The 20,628-nt window shown below is 50.4% G+C and overlaps 1 protein-coding gene across 4 annotated transcripts in view; it reads left to right on the top strand.

Moving 5' to 3' along the window:
* The first annotated feature begins 1,612 nt into the window (after positions 1 to 1,612).
* The window catches only part of LOC144944324 (protein bicaudal D homolog 2-like), an 87,628-nt gene continuing 68,612 nt past the window's right edge, over positions 1,613 to 20,628 (top strand). For 2 of the 4 annotated variants that reach the window (XM_078872392.1, XM_078872391.1), the window contains exon 1: positions 1,614 to 3,311. In XM_078872392.1, coding sequence (XP_078728518.1) covers positions 2,847 to 3,311 — 465 coding nt within the window. In that variant the 5' untranslated portion in view covers positions 1,614 to 2,846. Of the gene's footprint in view, positions 3,312 to 20,628 lie in introns of all 4 variants that reach the window. The other 2 variants (XM_078872390.1, XM_078872393.1) reach the window with 2 other exon arrangements.

Genomic DNA, 20,628 nt, shown 5'->3' with positions numbered 1-20,628 from the left:
GTGCCGCGCAGCAGAGGGCAGTGTGCTGCAACGTTCATTATTGTACCGCACAACCTTCCCAAGTCGATGCTCCCCAAACTTCACGCATGCGCACCGATCGGCGGCGTGGTGAAAACACATTCCTGCGGAGGGAGCTGGTAGAAACGTTGAGTTGCTCGGTCAATGGCCAGGGTCAACGGCGGCGTGGTGTATTCCGCAAATATGGCCGACTGTGAGGGCGGGCACAAGCCGGCGTGAGTAGGTTAAACGTTGAGTTTTATAAGGGCACCACGGGGTGACCAGCCCCTCCCCACCCAGCCCCACCCCTCCCACCTCCCACCCAGCCCCACCCTCCCCACCCCTCCCTACCCAGCCCCTCCCTCCCCACCCAGCACCGCACCACCCAACCCCTCCCTGCACGACGGACACAATAATCCCCTGTGGGCTGGTGTAATCAGGAGGTTCCGATTAGTATAACGACTTTACCAGCTGCATATTTTGAACAGGCAGACAATTAGTTATATTAGAGAGAGCCAATTAGACATCGTGATTGGTTGATTACGTGAGTATAATTATGTATTGTATTTCTACGTGTAGGCCTAAATATATTTTAAAAAATTTTGTTTATTTTCTATGCACAGTAAATACGCTAAGTTTGCTAATTATAACTAGTTCTCAAACGTTGTGTTTTGGAAATCCTCGTCATAAGAATGGGGAATTTCCACCACTGAGTCTAGGCTGCACAGAAAAGAAGCACTGGGAATCATTTTCACGTTGTGACTTATGCTCAAAAACTTTATGAAGTTCCGTGGCAAACATTACATCCAGGATACGCTTCTATCATATACAGTACGGTACTGCACACTGACATTACTTGAGGAAGGAAGGGCATTCCTTTAGCCTTGTACGAGGTGATTATTTTTAACTCGCCCTGAAAACATTTCCAAACCCGTTAATACAGAATAGGCTTGAGGAACAAGATAAGCCCTCTAAACGCTGCGAATTGGTCTGGCAGACGGCGAATGATATATAATCTTGCAGCAAGGGAAATTCATGTTTTCTGGGCCACGCACTTTTTAACATATACAAAATTTGACCACCCGCCATTCTAAATCCACGAATGGAAAATAAATGCCTCGCCATACAATGTCGGTCATGAATTGTGTTGTTGTTGTGCCACCATCCATCAGGGTTGGTGACGAGTGAGTAGAACAGGGCCCGTCTTAGAATTATCACGCGACCCTGTTTGTTAGCCGTAGCCGTCGGGTTGGGAGCACGGTGGGCTAACCACTTGTGTTTCTCTCCTTTGCGCAGTGACTTCTCTCTCTCTCCCTCTTCCCCAAAATAAAAAAGGAAGGAGACCTCCCACCTCCCCCCTCCCACCACCACCATCATCCCCCCGCAACTCCCCTCTCCAAATCCAAATCTCCACAATCTTTCCCTGTGCAATGTGCCTCTGAGCCAATGCTGTAGCCGGCAGCAGCTGACGTGTCACCACCAGAGCCGCAAAGTCTATGCACCCACACACACTCTGGCATGTTGGGAGGGAGGGGAGAGGGCCCAGCCATGACATCACCAAAGGAATAGGCATCTGTGCAGCCAAGGAACCGGGGGCGTTAGCAGGCACACAGGCTCCTCCTCATCCCCCCCCCTCGCCATAAACCGGCTCGGCACTGCGCTACGCTCCTCGCTGCGAGGGCGGCGCGCACAGATGGCGACGCGCGTGGCGGGGAGGGATTTCCACGCTGCTCTCCGTTCTTCACCATCGCCTTCCTCGCGTCCCCTTCAAGCGAGATGAAGGCAAGGCGCTCGGCTCGCCCGGCCAGCGAGGAGAGAGAAGGGGGAGCGAGCGGCGAGGGGAGCCAAGGAGGAGCGGAATAGGAAAGCGGAGAGAGAGAGAGGGGGGGGATTGTGTCCGAGACTCCGCGCACGCACTTCGCGACGGTGTTCTCCGTGCCGCGTAAACACCGCAAAGCAACGGAGCGGGTGGCTCGACTGACTGACTGACTGCGCTGGCGGATACAACAACAACACACGCACACACGGAGACACGCGCGGCGTCGATGCGATACACACGATAGTCGCAGACAACGTAGAAAACGAGCGGTGGCTGCTTCAGGCTAAATATACAACACACCAGCTGAACACATACACACATACACACACACACGCGCGCATAGATACTGCATAGCCAAAACCAAACGCTTAGTCGCAAACACTTAAGCACACGTCTAAAAAAACACGCACAACCACAACAACCATCTACTGTCAGAGCTATAAACACCCACCACATCATATGCACACCAATACACTCTCACGGCTCTAAACACCCAGCACACCACACGTACACACAACTATAAACGCCGGTCATACGAAACACAAAAACAAAACACAAACACCCATCTTGCACACGCGCAAACACTCAACGACACAACACACACACACAACCGCACAGACACACAACCACCCACACACATAACCACCCACACACATAACCACCCACACACATAACCACACACACAACACATACATAACCAACCACACACATAACCACACACACACATAACCACACACACACATAACCACACACACACATAACCACACACACACAACCACACACAACCACACACACATAACCACACACACACATGCGCAGTCTTGTGTGCTCCTGAAGGAGAGGACGCAGCAGTTGAAGGTTGAGACGCTGCAGCAAGGAGCAAGCCTGTCATTCGGCGTGACTGAATCTGAGATTATTAGATCCACAGAGAGATCGGGGTGGGAGGGTGAGAGAGAGAGAGAAACTGGGCTCTTCCCGGCGTCACCAGGTGCCGACTCCCGTGGCGTGACATCAAAGAGGGTCCTGCACCATGGATAGCACCGCAGTGGGCCACTGCGCTCAGGACGTCACCGTCTTGTGCCGACCGACAACCGGAGGTCACGGAGACGGAACGATGTGCAGTGGCTTCTCACCGTCTAGCTCCTGCCGTTCCACCACCTCCTCCTACTCATCCCTATCGTCGTCGTCGTCGTCGTCATCGTCGTCGTCGACATCGTCACCCAAGGCTTCATCCTCTTGCTCGTCTCCCTGCACCGGCGCGGACATCGGCGGCGACGCGTCGCGCGGTGGGGCCGCGATGGAGGAGGGCGAGAGATGGCTCCTCGGCGAGGTGGATAGGTTGAGTCGGGAGCTGGCGGAGACGAGCAAACAGAAGATCCAGGCCGCCGAGTACGGTCTGGTCGTGCTGGAGGAGAAGCAGATCTTGCAGCAGCAACACGACGAGCTGGAGCAGGCGTGCGAAGTCATGCGCAAGGAACTGCAGATCCTCAAGGAGGTGGGTGCACGCTTCCGTGTCTGTGTGTTGACCAAAATCCGAATGATGCGTTTATACTAGAGGAATCCGATGAGCTATGAAGCAATTTTTTCCCACAGATGTCTTGTCAGAATCGGAATACGGAATGTATACTGGAGGAATCCGATTAGCTGTAAAGCTCTTTTTTCACAGATGTCCAGTAGACAGCTGTGTGTGTGTTGGGTGTCCTTTGATGAAGAGACTGATGGTCTTGAGGGGGGGGATCTTTAGCATCATCGTGAGCCATGATCTACCCACTGATGGATGGAGAATGAAGAGCTACACACGCAGTCGCCCTCCCTCACGGGCCTCTGGTGCCACAATCAATTATTTCACTCTCCTGCACGTGAACCCATTAATCTCATTTCGCCATCTCCGCGGCGGTTGGACCTCTCTGGCGCGCTGGTTCCATTCCCTGGGCTGACATTTTCTCACCAGGATCAGGTCAACGCGATGTCTCTGATTTGCGTTTTTTTTCCCTTGATCCACGTGTCCCTCTCTCCTGACTGTGTGATTCCTCCACGCTGCTTCTTTTCTTCTTCTTTTCAAGATTTCTTTCCATTCGTTTGTCATCGTTCATGGCCTCTTGGCCTGGTCTTGAACGTGAGCTGTCAATATTGTTACCAAGGTTTGCTCGGATAGCCTTAACAGACTTTTGGGACAGTTAGCGAGAAACTGTTAAGGCCAGCACCACGCCCGACCGCATTTGTCTCCCCAGTGGCGATGTTTACACACTGCAACATCCACTCATTTGAGGCTGAGTCGACCTAGGGGTGGCCCAGCACCGGTTCAGATAAACGTCACTGGTGATTGGCCGTGAGCGGGAATCGAACTCGGGTTCGCCTGTTTCATAGCGCAGCACGCTAACCGGTACACTACCGCTCCCCATACACAAATACACACATACATACGCACCCACGCACGCCCACCCCACACAGCGTTTACACACCGCACCAGAGTACTCATTTAAGGCTGAGTCTACCTACGAGAGCGCCAGGACACGGGTTCAGATATCCCCCCTTTCCCCCCGCCCCTACTGGTATTGTTCGTGAGCTGGAATCGAACTCGGGTTCGAAGCGCAGGGCGCGCTAACTCCGCTACCTACACCTGTGTTTACCTGTAGGCGCGTGAACGCGTGCGTCTGTTTGGTGTGGCCGCACACCTGGGCTGTGAAGTCCCCGCCAGCGCGTGCACACACTCCATCCCGCATTGCGGATGCGGGTCATGATTAGCATTCTCAAATGATTGTGTCGCCAATGTTGTCTTTTTGTGTACCTCGTTTGACGAAATGCGCCGAGCCGAATGGTTGATACGAGGATGAGTATTGCCTACAGCATGAAATCAGACTCATAAGAATTGGAAAATCAGTCCAGATATATCTGCTTGAATGTGATTATTCCAGAATGCATTATTTGTCTCTGCGTTTCCATGAGATGCAAATGGCTGTTGGAAATGTTTTGTACAAAATCGCCTTTCATGAAACAGTTTTACATAATGTTTAAACTACATGTGCATATATACACTAGCCATATATGCATGGTTTAACGTCAATCTATTTATAGTACAGTTACGTCTATTGCCAATGTGAATTACAGTTCGTATGTACCTGTTGACACAATAATGTATAGCCAGTAATCGATACGATACAATATAAAGGCCCAACCCACGCCATTTCTGTCGTGTGTGTGGAGGAAGAATGGGGGGGGGGTGTTTGACCATACTTCACCACGTAGCTCAAGGCAGGTTGGTGGGGGGGGCGTCAACCAATTCTGATATCACTCGCCACAGATGTGAGCAGAGTTCACAGGGTTCATATAAGAATGCGCCAATTCGAGCTTCCACAGCTCCGCCTGTGGACACAATCCATTATAAAAGTGCCATCACAACAGAGGGCCGGGAGTGGGTGCTGACGGATATCTGCTGTAGAGCGCCACGACCAATGGGGAGAGGGGAGGGCGGGAGGTGTATGGGGGGGTTGGGAGCTGGATCGGCCACTGAACGGCACAGAGGGTCCGTCTGTGCTGGCTTGTGAAGCGGAAGGTTCATTCCTTTCCTCTGCCAACAAAACACCACGGCACTCCAGGGACGTCTCTTGTGGCATGCCAGTCTCTGAGCACACTACCCTAGAATGCGTGTCTGCTGTGTTGTCTTGCCTATCCATCTCGTGCCATCCTCGCAACTGGATGTTAATGTCCACGACGCGTGCTTTCCACCTCTCGGGATTTTCAGCATCGTTTGTGTCGCATGCCATGCATTATTCACGCACGCCGTGCGTGTGGATACAGTGCATGCATATATAAAGACGAATATGCCTCGCTGTGCCAAGCGGCGTGTTTTTTTTTTAAGAAGCTCCTCAATTGAGATGTCTGTCCACTACACGAATAAACTCTGTTGAATTCAAAATCAACATCCGACAGCATCGACATACAGCCGAAGTTTTAAGTTGGACTAAAACACATTTGACATGCATTTGCAGACACACCAGGGTGGGCTGTTGTTGTCATTAACCTCAGAATTGCTCCTCTCTAGTGCACAATGTGTGTTGAACTTCTTTCGTACCGTACGTAGCCAACCGTGCCAATCGGAGGTGCAATGAATTTTGTATGCAAATGACCTCCGTGTGACCATATATGCCTATCGAGGTGGTGAGATCATTAATACCGGTGCCGATGATGGCGGCAAACCCCCCCCCCACCTTATGCTAAGATCCCTCTGCTGTCACACAGTCGACACACTCCTGCGTCGATTCCACTTCATCAACTCTCACTGACCAGCGTGGTGAAGTGTGGCCAAAGAACAGCCACGGTGTGGTGAGGCCTTCATCCAGCAGTAGCTTGACAAAGAGATGTAAATTAATGTATTTATATCTTTGAAGCTAAGCAGGCCTTGGACCTGGAGAGTTGTTGGATGGGTGACCACCATGCTTAATACATGTATTGTGCATAACAATTATTGTTTTACTGTACTATGCTAAAACGTCTATGCTCTCGGCATTCGTCAACCCACTGACCAACGTGGTGGTTCATGGTCAGAACACATTCCTGCGGAGGGAGCTAATAGGAACGTTGGGTTGCTCGGTCAATGGCCAGGGTCAACGGCGGCGTGGTGTATTCCGCAAATATGGCCGACTGTGAGGACGGGCAGAAGTAGGGCGTGAGTAGGTTAAACGTTGAGTTTTATAAGGGCACCACGGGGTGACCAGCCCCTCCCCACCCAGCCCCACCCCTCCCACTCCCCACCCAGCCCCTCCCCACCCTCCCCACTCAGCCCCTCCCCACCCCAGCCCCTCCCTGCACGACGGACGGATACAATAATCCCCTGTGGGCTGGTGTAACCAGGAGGTTCCTGCCAGTATAAGTCCCACTACCTGCACGGCATGGGGTGGTGCAGTAGGAGTACTTGTACACGCGCCTGCGCGTATTGGCAATGTGTCTTGTGTTGTACGTAGATGTGCAATACAACATTGTCCTGCTTGTATGTACGCTGGACTTATTTCGAGTGTCAAGATGTGCAGCACAGTGCCGACTAACTCATCAGATCATTATAATCCTCCGTGCGACGCTCCGCACCTCCGATTAGCACGGTTGGCTTCGTACGGTGCGAAAGAAGTTCAACATTCAAACTGTGCGTACGACCTGCACTCATTCTGTCGAGGCAGGCAGGGTAAGGTGAACATGACACCTGTGCGAATGTGTCGCTGCAGTAGGATTGCAAGTGTGTGTGCGGCTGCAATGCAAAGGGGCCGTCCATAAATGACGTCACGCAACCGGGGGGGGGGGGGTCAGACATTTGTGACGAGGGGGGGGGGGTTAAGAAATGTGACCTCGCATCAAAATGCGCAACTTTAAATAAATATAGACGACACGTTCTACTTAATTAAAAATACTTTTTAATTAATGTTTTCTCCGACAACATCAAAGTGCAGCGCCACATTAAATACGCACTATAATGACAATAGTTTAAAGCGATTTGAAGCATGTTTTATTTTCAAAATGGAAATATGGTTTGGGGGGGGGGCAGAGCTTTGTGACGTCATATGTGAGGAGGGGTCTGACTTCTTGTGACGCCGAAGAGGAAAGTGTCAGAGGGCCACGTTTCCCTCTGCTGTTGCGCTTACATCCTAAATGCCTGCGCGATGACTCTTCAGCTTTCCTTGCCAAACAACATTTACCGCACATGCGGTCGTCCACCTAATTTTTCCAAGCAAGACGGGTAATCAGCCGTGCTTTGATGTGTAATTTGGCAACCGTACGATTGAACCCAATGCTTATTACCGCTAACTGGATGTGACAGTTGAAAATGGGTGGGCTTTTAACCATCCGAACCCATCTTCCCCCGATCGTCTGTGTAATGAGCTTACTTTGGCATGAATAGATGCATAATCAAGTTCAGATATTTTCAAAAATAACTGCAACCTGCCCTCGTTTTGCCACCATCTCATTCATGTGTTCCCTCTTCACCTTAAATTGTTTCCCGAGATCGGCAGTACTGTAACCTTTGCGTGTTTAAACGTGTGTCCGTTCAACAATTATATCCGTTTGCCAAGCGAATTTGTCACGCGTGGTGACCTTTTGTTTTATCGCATTTATCTTGAAAGAAGAGAAGTATATTTTCAACGAGTGAACGTCGCCTGACGCTGCCTCGCGCATCGAAACACGGACACCGACAGAGAAAATGGAACCCATCGAGCGGGCAAAGAAGCACGTGGCAGTGAGCGCTTGTAAATGACACCGGCTGACAGGGAACCGGGGGTGAGAGAATAAACGCGTAGTGAGAGACGTCTAAATTGACTTTGGAAGCCACTGGAGCTTAAATCTGGATTGAAAACGCAATTCTTTAGAACTGCTTTTTGTTTACTTTTGTTGTCCCCCCCCCCTCCCGTACCTACGATTAGCATGGTTGGCTATGTACGGTGCGAAAGACGTTCGACACGCGTACGTACACATACATGAGACTGTGAAGTAAAGTCAACGGGCTTGGGCAGGACGCGTCACTCGATGGGGCGACGGAGCGGTGGTCGAGACTAACGACGGAGCGGCAGCCAAACGCGGCAGCGAGGATGACTGCTGCAGAGATGGAGTGGTGGAATACGTGTCGACAGTGTTCTCTCGCTAGTGGCGAGTACGTTCCAGAGATGCACGTGAAGAGCAAATTTTAATTAATTACCTTCAGTAAATACATAAATAAGCTATTAAATACGTGAAAATGATCAAAAGACAAACGTGCATTGAAAGCTTCTCAAAGTCTGCAGATGCTTCTAAAGCTTCGAAAGTTATATCTCTCTCATCTCTTTATCTCATTACTGTCTCCCTCATCACTTTCTCTCTCATCTCTTTATCTCATCGCTTTCTTGCATCACATTCTCTCTCATCACTTTATTTCTCTCTCTCTCTTTGTCTGGCATGATGCAGTCGTGTAGGGTGCCCGATGCGCTGCGTGCATAGCCAAAATTGCGGATAGCAAGTTCGTGAATAACGAGGGAATATTCACATGCCCACGTGTTCACATGCCCACGTGTTCACATGCCCACGCGTTCACATGTCCGTGCCAGCGGCATGTGCTCTGCATTCATGGCAGGCGAGCAGTGTTGGCCACGTCAAACTCCTCTGCGCGTATGGCCAGGAGCGGGTGATACAAACACATATGAACTTCTGCTGCGTGAGCGGACGTGAGATTTGTTTTTACGCTTCTTTCATACGGCATTAGAGATTCAGTTGTCCATGACTTAGCCGTTCAATTGCTGTGTCTCACATTAGGCGGATTGAAGAGACGCCCATCGCCTCTAAATTTATATCTGGGGCAGCGCGAAGTTCAGATGACCATGGTTTGGAGTTCATGTCCGCAGTCCACACATGGTAGAGTATTTTGAATTCCCACTCATGCATTAGGTATCCGCATCTTCTCTGGTTTTCCAGTTGAAAGTGCTGCCCTTTTGTTTCCACGGCGGTCCGTGGGTCACCGGTTCGGTGTTTGTTTGGACACGTTACTCGACGTCCATACATTGGTGCGCGCCGTGTTTAACACCGCCAGTCACGTACGGACATCGGCACGACACGCAGCAGAAAGGATGCCTCTCCACCTGGGCTGAACCGAAGGTGGAGCGGGTGACATTAATGATTGCTTTTTCCTGGAATAGAAATCCTCGACCGTGCGCGCATACCAAGTGGAACATTGACCGATGTGACAAAGCGACTCCCAGAGAAGGTGGTATTCTATTCTGGGCGGGGGGGGGGCTCTTATCAGGTGAACGAAGCTCATCAATTCACGTGAAATTACACATTGTAATTCAAATAAGGGAGACGGGAGCGGTGTGTGGGGCGTGAATTGTGCTGAGACGGGCTTGGCCTCTGGGAAATTGGCCCTGCTCTTCAAAAACATGACACACACACACCTCACCTCGCCGATCATTAATGAATCGATGCTGCACGCACAGAGGATGGCCCTAGGCTGCGTTGAAGTCTCCAGCAGGAGTTGTCGCTGGTTTACTAATTTGGTTTGGCTGGAAGTTTCAGTGGCAAGCGTCTTCACGATCGAGATCATGCCCACGCAGAGTTTGGGGATCGACAGATAATGATGATGTGTTTCCATACTCGTTATGAGTAACTGACTGTTTTCAAGGATGTCCGCTGTCTGGCTATCACTGCCCCTTCGGCTTGCCTTTGATGGTCTTGCTATAGGCCATTCCTATACAGATTTAAAAATAGCCCTTACTACATGATATATACGAATAGCCAATATATATGATAGCATCCATTTGTAATGTGAAATATTTAGTTCGTCATATGCAATGACTTCGGTGTAGGCCATTTAAAGAGTCAACGCTAGTCAACGCTACAATAGTATCACTTGAATTATTTTTAATGGGTGCTCATCGTGCATAATCGATTGTATAGGCTACGGGGCTACATTGTGGGTATCAGAGGGCATTGCTGCAAATACCAAGTCTACTGTGCTTCTGTACCCCTTACATCTATGGCCTTTTACCTCCACCCACACGCACTGACCAGCATGGTGAAGTATGGTCAAGTAAATACCACGATCCGCACGGTGTCAATCCCAGACTGTACGGGTATTGTGCACGTCATGAAATAAGCTGGGAGCACATCCATTTTCTTACGCCCAACATGTCTGAAATCTGTTAACACTTTTACAGGCCTCTAATCTGATACTGTATATACCTTTCGATTTAAAGCTTTCGTGACTGTAGGGATTCATCTTCTTGGTTCTTTCGGTAAAGTCACGTAGAAGGGAAATAATAAAATAATAAAACATAATAAAATACAATTCTCACGTTTCAGCCACAACGCAAGCAGCCGTCCTCAGGTGGAGAACAGGGCTGTCGGACGCTGTCTTTCCGACAGCCCTGTTCCTCACGGCGTAAATGTTTACCCTGTTGGCAACAATCTCCGGGCAAAAAATTCCAAAACTTAGGCGGCTAAAACCGTCGTGCAAACAGTGCCCGCCCTTTTTTTTGGGGCCGTCCATAAATGACGTCACGCACCTAGGGGGGTGGGGGGGGGTCAGGCATTTGTGACGATGTGTGACAAGGGTGGGGGGAGGGTTTGAGAAATGTGACGTCACATCAAAATGCGCAACTTTGAATAAATATAGAATTGTTATAACGACACTAATTGTTATAACGACACTCCTACAACATCAGAGTGCAGCGCCACCTTAAATACGCACTACAATGACAATAGTTTAAAGCGATTTGAAGCATGTTTTATTTTTTGGGGGTGGGGGGCAGAGCTTTGTGACGTCATATTTGAGGGGGGGGGGGTCTGACTTTTTGTGACGCCGTGTGACGAGGAGGGGGGGGGTAAAAAATCGTCCAAAATCGCGTGACGTCATTTATGGCCGGCCTCTTTCCCCACTCGTGCACATCGTCCATGGCGGACCACAGCTGCAAAACCCGGGGCTCTTACTTCAAGGTGGGATGGCGTGCGGGGTGGTCTGCCCGGTGGTGGTTGTGGGTGTTTTAGGCATCGATGGAATGCCTCGCTGCCTCGTGCCGTATTAGTCGGTGGGCCACGCGAGAGGGGGGACGGGGGGGGGCAACGTTGACTTGAAAGCTTTCGTGACTGCACGAATTCATATTCTTCGGGTCTTTCGGTAAAGTCACGTATAGATAGGTCGCTTGTGTTGCGGTCGAAACGTCGTGGTTTTTTTTAATTTTCTTTGAAACCTTTCTACGTGACTTTACCGAAAGACCCAAATAATAGGGGCAACGTTTGTTGGGGTTTTTTTGGAGGGGGGAGCAGGGTGGCTTCCCCCCCCCTCTCCCCCGACCCGCTAACAGTCGCCGCTCGTTGCATAGAGAAGTGCTTGCCACAAGGTGAAACGCAAGACGACCTTGCCGATCACGGTCTAGGTAGGAGCAGAGATCATCACGCAAACCTGCCGGTCATCCTCGCAGCAGCTTGTGGCTAAACATTCCTTCCGATGTTTGTAAGCCACTGGAGCCATGGCACTTTTCAATTTAGATTGAAAAACTAATTTCGTGAAAAGTGCTTTGTTGTCTTTAGCTTGTTGTCCCCCCCTACCCCCCCCCCCGCATATCCGATTAGCACGGTTGGCTACGTACGGTGCAAAAGAAGTTCAACATACATACACAACAGTCAAACTTATCCGGGAATTGCTAAGTGTTGGTGTCATGCAGATTCCCAAAGACATTGACCCAACGTTGCATGTATACATGGAAGCATCATTGTTGTATGCACTGTACCATGGTGAACTGCAGAATGACTGTTTGGGTTAGATCGCGTAAATATATAAATGTGTCGTTAAAACCGCCACCACCCGACACAGCCAATTATTCAGGTTTGTCACGTAAACCAAACATGCCAATTCGTCACGAGTACAACACACCTGGATACACTTTACATATAAGGTCCGTTACCATATACGTTTATTCTCTCACCCACGGTTTCCTCTCCGTCTCGACAGTGTCTGGAGGTACCAAATCTGCTGAACGCCCCTGGCAGCGGGAACACAAATACGTAAAGAGCTGTATAGTGGCGTAGCTGCCGTCCGTGTGTGCAGGCGGTGCAACTGAGCTGCCCTCGGGCTGGAGGCAGGGTTTGGGGGAGGACAGCCACCGGGCCTGTGAAGAGTGAGACGGGGAGCAGGAGGGTTATATCATACTCTTAGTTCTTTCGGTAAAGTCACATAGGTAAAAAATGAAATTAAAATTAATAAAAAAAATAAAACAATAAAATCACGACGTGATTTTATTGTTTTATTTTTATTCATTTTTATATATCACCCAGGTCACAGGGAGACCCATTTCATTCCTTGCACCGGGGCCCATCGCCAGACACGCAGACGGCCACGGGTACTGTACGAACACGTGGCGGGGTTTTTTTTTCTCCTCTCTCGCTTTCCAATACGCATTTCTTGGTTGGGGAAAACAAGGCCATATTCGCACACAACAAGGGCTGCGTTGTAGCTTTTAAGCAGTTGAGCTCAGATCAGTATTACACGGCCATGGTGGCTGGGGGGTAGGGGGGGTAAGTGCCCTTCACATGCAGCCCTCCCCTTCACTGAGGGCCCTAACGAGTCAACGTTGCCCTTTGGAGGGATACAAAGCGGCCGACGGTCGTATCGTCGTTTCTCCGCGGGTGTCCAGCGGCGCCAAACAAGAGGCCAGGAATTGGGGTTGTCGGTCACGTCGCAAGTATTCGCATCGTAGTTTATTCATTTTGCGCAGCGATTGTATTGCAACGAGATGATATGAGGGGGGGTGGGGGTGGGGTAAAGTGTGAGTACTGCCACATCTTCCAAGGTAACTGTGCCAGTGTGGAACGGTGAGTCCAACAGCCTCTAGGAGAGGGGCCATCTCTCTAGGACACCCTGCAGGGAGAAGTCCTTCTGCCATCAGTGGTGAGACACGGGGAATTTCGGAGGTGCACTTTGACCTTCACGTTTCTACTTAACGGTTAATGCTTCCCGTTAGCATTACGTCACGAGGTGAAGAAACTACCCTTGGGAATTCTGCAGAGATCCAGCAGCGCGTCACCACCATGTGCTGGAAAACGTTCCCCGTAAGATGCTGTCGCAGAAGTACTGCACCACCTGTGAAGTCCCTTCATTAGGCCTCCTCATCTGATTACAGTGGGGCAGAACTTTTAATGCTCTGCAAACGGTGTTGGTCTCATTTCAAAATGTAAGTGAAAAAAGCTAATTGAACTTGATGGCCCTTTGTGCTATCACATCGGTAACCACATTGAGACCATCAACTCACTGCACTTTGGAAACCGGTTCAATCACGGGCGGATGCAACCCGGATTTGAACTCGGGGGATGTCGTTGCAGAGATACCCCGGGGCCACCTCTGCAAGCGATGCCGTTTTTTTCTCAAAGTCACACCGCTGTTCTCGGCAAGGTTAAAGAAGGACGTTTGCTCTCCTTCGGCGTGAGAAAAAGGAATGGTCACGTGACGTCCGGTGGTGCGGCAAGCCCGGCCGTACGGTGTGGCTAACCCCCGCGGAATCGGGGTCGCACCTGTTCCCGACAGCTGCGGTGCGGGTCCAGGGATCTCACGAGCGGCGGGGGAACAGACTACGACGAGTCGCCGCAACCCCTTCGGCTCAGCTGCTGCCTGCTGTCATCAGAGAATAAGCTGACGCCGCCGCAGCCGCAGCAGCAGCAGCTCTCATCGTGTTGTGTTTTTTCGGGGTTTGCGCCGCTTGTCGTTTTCGGCGTTAATGCCCGACGTTTTGCTCCGCCACGTGCCGGCAGGTTTGACCGAACCGCAAGGTGTGGAATCTGTTCGTTGAATCGCAAGGGGGTGAATTGTTACGCCCATGCTGAAAACTACATAGGCTCCAGTTAAAGTCATTTCGGTGGTCTAGAATTGACTCTGCACCCGTGTGGGCCGGTAGACGTCAAAGTTTATGCGTTCATTATATTCAATTATGTAGCACTTCCAACCTACACACAGAATTAACTAAATTTTGGGACGCTATACTGTACACTGGGAATTTAAACACCGTTGGGTGGAGGGGGTGGAATTTCTTCGTGACAAACTGCCCACGATGCTCCTGGCTGACACGTGGTGCGAAATGATGGAACATGCCACGGTAACAACTCCGGGGAAAGCTGTACAGCACAAACCCGTGAAACAGCGCTGCGCATCCGTGATAGTCACGAGGCCTGAATCTATTTTTAAAAGTGCAAGCCTCGCTGTCCGCAAAAGTTTGCCTCTTTTATTGATTATGCCACAGCAGTAGTTTTGATGATATGGGTCTAAGCTGTAATGGCATTTTGATATATAAAATGCCTAATTAGTTGAAACAGCACATCTAACTTACTGAACACATGAATTATTAAGGAATTTTCCAACTATCCCAGGAGAGTTTGATGTAGAACCCCCCCTGTAGAGTAATAGTTCTGAGCATCAGCAAAACCTTCCTGGGTGAATCAAATGATTTATTATAACCTGGTTTCATAATTTAGAATTAACAATTAAATTAAAATCCACTGCTCCCCACACCATGCGACTGAAAGAGGCATTATATTTTTTAAAATCTTATTTGCCCCAACATATTTCTGGTATTAATCTTCTAGATTCAGAACAGTGGAACCTTTGTAGTTTCTTATTTTATTAATTATTTCAAAATAAGCTATTAGCTCATCGAGCATAATGCAACAGTTCTCCAATGCCCTTTCGTGTACAAGTGCAGCATGTGCATGTACAGTGTATGACCGTGGGGGAGCGGTAGTGCAGTGGTTAACGCACCGCCCTACGCAACCGGAGACCCGAGTTGCATTCCCACTCACGGCCAATACCAAGTGACGATTATCTCAACCGGCCCTGGGCCTCCCCTAGGCAACACAGGAGGGTCTTTGTGTAAATATTCACAAATGACGCACTTGATTACCAGTTAGGGTAATAACATGTTACAGCATTGATGCCGCGTTGCCTAATCGTAAATAAAGCACGTTACTGACACGAGTGATTGCAGAGGGCAGCTGTTTAGCGGTACTCACAATCGCCCTCTTGCACCACGTGGTATTGGGATCCCCCTGTCGAATGGGGTGAGAAGGTATTATATGCAGACATCTGCTCCAATTTTGGAACCCCGACTAATTACACGGCCTCAACATTCAAGTCTGCAATTTTCATGCCACTTTGTCAGACATATCTGCAGCTGGGGCTTTCAGATTATGATGGATTCTCGTGGACTTGACGTGTGTGTGTGTGATTTGCGCTTATATTGTGAGGAGTGGTGGTGCAGAGGTTAGTGCGCTGCGCTACGAACCCGCTGACCCGAGTTCAATTCCTGCTCACGGCAAACACCAGTGATGATTATCTGAACCGGTCCTGGGCCTGCCCTAGGTCGACTCGGCCTCAAATTAGTACTTGGTGGGGTGTGTAATCATCATTATGAGGGAGACAAAGGTGACCGGGTGTGATGCTGGCCACCCTGCCCTGTGTGTACCGTGCTGTCCTTCATAGGTGCTCGCTAACAGCACTTGCCAAAAAAGTTTGTCAGGGCGATACGGAGGATATTCGTCTTTGTACGCTTCAATAGTGCAAGATTCAGTATACTTTTAGAGGTGCAACAATTGACCTCCCCAGCAGTCCAATTAATTGTTGCGATGCTGGGTCACGATTTGACTTCAAGAATCGATCCTGCTTGCTGTGGTAAATGTAGTTGGTGGCAAACTAGCGCAGCAAAAAAAAGCTCACTTTCAAAGTTGTGAATAACTCGCCCTTTTTTGCTGTGCGCTTGTCGTGGCAAAGAAGCCCCTTCTTGCCATCAAGAGCGAGTGGATGGATCAGATAGCGCCCTCGGTTGCCTTGTTTACGTTTCAGGGGCTCACCCTCCGGTTGGTGACAAAGGCTGATAGGAAGAAAATGCATCCTTAAATGGGCGTGGGCTGCGTGTTTGCCAAGTGCCCTCTGCGCCTGCATACTCGCTGACAACGTTGCGCTAGCCGTGTCGTCGTGCAGCATTCCCACTCACTTGTGCCTTGTTCGCAGCTCTTACCTTCACGAATCAGACCTAATGGTAATGTATATAACACAACCATAACCATTTAGGTGGAGAATATAAGGAACAAAATCAATAAGCAGACATAATGCCCCTTCCCATATTTGTCTCTGTGATGTATAAAATAGCAGTATTTGTTGACACATCCCATTGGCTGCAGAGCCTTCAGGGTTGATATTTTCAGCAGCATTGGATTCATGCAAGCAGACCTATGAATAGGGGCAGCGACACGTACCGGTGGTAGGGCGTTCGCCGCTTGTTTGCAGAGGTTCACGGTTAGAATCCAGCGGCCGCCCTGGGTAATACTGTGGCGTCTATCAACCGTGAGAATGTACGCACCGTCTGCTTCACAGTGGACGTTAAAGATCCCGTGACGTCTTTCGCAAGAGTGGGCCATTGTGTGCCGGTGTCGTGGTCTCAAGTGTGTCAAGATTGCCACAAAAAGAGTACCCGCGAAGTAGTCAATTGGTATTGTAAGTAAGAATCCACCACCACCCCACGGCCTCAACCGGCTGACAGATCACAGAACTTGGACAATTGTTGGCGCCGGTTTCTGGCTGCCTACCTGCCTGTCCGTGGTGTCCTCCCCTAACGAGCTGGAGGGGCCTAATGGGCCCCCCGTCTCGTGAGTGACCTCTCTGTTCAGAAGTTTTGATGAAGAGGCCTGTGGCCAAATCACCCTGAATGCACACCATCTGAGGTTGGGTGGTCGGTTCTTAAACTATTAATTGTACTATAAACTAGTTTTTATTTTACCAAGTAAGGCCCACTGAACTATATAGCTCATTTGGAGACGCAATCTGGCCACAAACGTTGGCGCAACGAAGTGGCTTATCCATGTGGACATGCTATAGCAGCCAAGTACTCTGGATGCGTTTCTTTTACTGATAGGAAGCTCCTGGTTACACCAGCCCACAGGGGATTATTGTGTCCGCCCGTCGTGCAGGGAGGGGCTGGGTGGGGAGGGGGTGGGGAGGGGCTGGGTGGGGAGGGGGTGGGGAGGGGCTGGGTGGGGAGGGGCTGGGTGGGGAGGGGCTGGGTGGGGAGGGGCTGGGTGGGGAGGGGCTGGGTGGGGAGGGGCTGGGTGGGGAGGGGCTGGGTGGGGAGGGGCTGGGTGGGGAGGGGCTGGGTGGGGAGGGGCTGGTCACCCCGTGGTGCCCTTATAAAACTCAACGTTTAACCTACTCACGCCGGCTTGTGCCCGCCCTCGCAGTCGGGCATATTTGCGGAATACACCACGCCGCCGTTGACCCTGGCCATTGACCGAGCAACCCAACGTTCCTACCAGCTCCCTCCGCAGGAATGTGTTAAATGTGGAAGGAAAGAAAACGAGGGACCAGGAGAAAAATCCGCGCGACCACGGGGAGAACATGAAAATTCCAAATATACAGGAGTCGTGGTCGGGATCGAACCCACGACCTCATGTAGGCCAGGCGAGGGCGTTAACATCTGGTCACCGCGGCCTACTTGGATGGGTGACCGGCAGGACTTTGCCTGACGTTGCAGGCGTGGGGCTGTGAAGTGGCCAGAATGAAGGCAGAGGAGGTAGCAGTGGGTTCAGTCTGCACATGGATTCAATGGGTTGGGACTCTCTCCGTGGATTACATCAATCTGCACAGAGTGTTGAGCATCATTCTCTCGTATGTGCGGGCCTTCTCGAGGCGCTCCGGTTTCCTCCCACACACCAAACGCTGGATGCGTTCTTGACGTGTTTTATGCGTTGCATGTTCAACATGCGGTACAACCCGAAAAACACATTGGAGAACTGCTATCTAGTACGATCATAAAAAAAAACCTACGCAGCAGTATTAATCATAAATGGAATTGCCCAAATATTCAAGGTCGGGCTGATCTGAATAAGAGTCTTGAGATTCATCGAGGCTTTTGTGAGTAATTAATTGGCGTGATAAACCCGAAGAGCATTGAGGTGTTTAACTCTGCCTGAGGACCTTCTGCTATTGTGAGTACAGCTTCAGCCATAAATCATTTGCCATAAAGCGACATCCCGGGAACAACAAACACACAAGCAAATCGGACTTGAAAAAACCCCCACTCCATACGGAATGCTGCCAGTGGTGTAGCAGTTAGCATGCTGGACTTGAAATCCACAGTTCGCCAGTTCAATCCAATCTCCCAGTGCCAGTTGAAGCAATGGGTAAGGGTTTCAGGTTTCAAGTTTCATTTATTAGGTAAAGCCCTGTAAGCCGTGCGGCTCTTGAATCGGGTGCAACCGCAACAAACAAAATATGAACCGAGAACATCTTAAAGCGACGACGCGCAACAGAAACATCGTGGATAAACCAGGAAAGGTGTTTCAATATCCCCCCTCTTGCCCCCGCCCCTATCCAGTGTAAATGGGTACTGCAGAGTGAATCAATCAGCAGCAGTTTGCGTGTGGTGGGGTGAAGTGTGGGCACTCCCACCTCTTCCAAAACATCTGACCAGCTTGGAAGACTCAATCAAATATCCTCTTAGAGCAGTGTTCACTAATTTTCAGAGGGGGGGCCATGTTCGCCGATGAAACATCATCAGTGTGAGGGTCGCCGCATTGCCTGCAAGGGGTGTTTTTCCATTTGTGTATTGTGGGGGGCTGCACTCAAGGCCACCAGGGACAGCCAGTGGCCCGCGGGCCTTGCAATAAAGTACACTGCTCCAGAGGACCTCTCTACAGCTCCCTCCTTTGGAGGGTCTTGCACTCGCAGTGTCGTGAGCAAGCAATTTCAGGGCCGCATCCTGCACGGTAAACTTTTTTTTCTACCTTTTGCTCCATATGGCACTCACTTGGTAGCAAACGCTACTTGCAAGCCATCGCTGAAAGGAGATCAAAGGGTCACCATAAAGAGGCATCCGTACCGCATAGCTGAGCAGACTTGACCTTTCACGATGTGCTAATGGGCCACTGGGACGGTTCGGGGCTGTCTCAGTCTGGCAGGATGACTTGCCTGCAGACACGAAGACAGGCTTATGATTGGAATCCGTCCTACTCTGCTGGTTGGTTTGGCTTTGTCGTTTGCGTGATGTGTGCGCTGCCCACGTGTGTGTGTTTGGTATGTCTTCATTATCGTGTGCTAGACACCCACCCACGTGTTTGTGTGTACGTGGATGCCGTTGGTGCTTCTTGCTCTTATATTTTCTGCATACTGCAGGATTGCGGTGGTTAGATTGGCACGCTGCAATGCATACATATGTTCATTGATTGAAATTGATTCTTACGCTCGCGATTTATGCCCCACAATTTACGCAAGTGTGAATCACCCCGCGACGTCCCCTCCCCCCGCCTTTACTAGCCCAAACTGAGCAGCGTGGCGGTGAAGTATGGTCAAACGACCCCAGAGGTCGCAAACGGGTTTTGATTCCTTACCTGTACCCGGCCGCACCAGGGTCGCAAATGGGAACCCGTACCCGGCCGGGTACGGGTAGCCGTTCCCTACCCGTACCCGTACCCTACCCGAAATGAGTGACAAACGGCTACTCGCCAGTGACTCACGGCCTACCCGTACGCGTACCCGGCCGCACCAGGGTCGCAAACGGCTACCCGTACCCGTACCCGGCCGGGTACGGGTAGCCGGGTATCGGGTAGGGTACGGGTATCGGGTACCCAGTTGCGACCTCTGAACGACCCCCATGGCCCACACTATGTGGACGCCGTTGCTCAGGCGGGCTCGGCCTATCAAAACTGTGCAGTACAACGTGATGAAGTCCAACGCGGTGCACACCAGATCTCGGTACAAATAATTTTCCGCCAACTGTGAACACAGACGCCAACTCCAAGTCCGTCCAGGTTAATGCCGAGTGGGTGGAGACTTCTCTTGCAGCGGAGGGTTAACGATCAAGGGTTCAGTATGCACATGATATGCTCATGCGTTAAGATTTATTTTTAGTGCTATAAATATTTCCACGTGATAAGCCGCTTTGTTGAACTTTCATTTGTGGCCAGGTCGCTTCTTAAAAATGTGATAACAGCTCGGTGGGATTTAGCTGGTGAAATAAAAAGTTTAGTTTTATTTTAATCGTTTTTTGCGATGTGTTTACCTTTCCGATACTTGGCACTCCTAGCGCGTTTTCGTATTTGTTGTTGTAACATTCTAACCCGCCCCTAACGGACAACTGCGAAAGAGCTTCATAGCTCATCGGATTCCTCCGATGAGCTACGCAGTTCTTCGAGTGAACAGACAGAACATTGAGAAACAATACAACGGAGGAGTGGCGGTGTTGGTCAATCACCCTCGTAATTCAAGAGTCGTGAATGTAGCGGCCTCCAGTGGATAGAGGTATTCACGTGAACTCATTCAATACGACGTA

The sequence above is a fragment of the Lampetra fluviatilis genome, chromosome 34, assembly GCF_964198595.1.
Source record: "Lampetra fluviatilis chromosome 34, kcLamFluv1.1, whole genome shotgun sequence".
NCBI classification, from domain to species: Eukaryota; Metazoa; Chordata; class Hyperoartia; order Petromyzontiformes; family Petromyzontidae; genus Lampetra; species Lampetra fluviatilis.
This window is presented reverse-complemented; position numbering and strand designations above follow the sequence as displayed.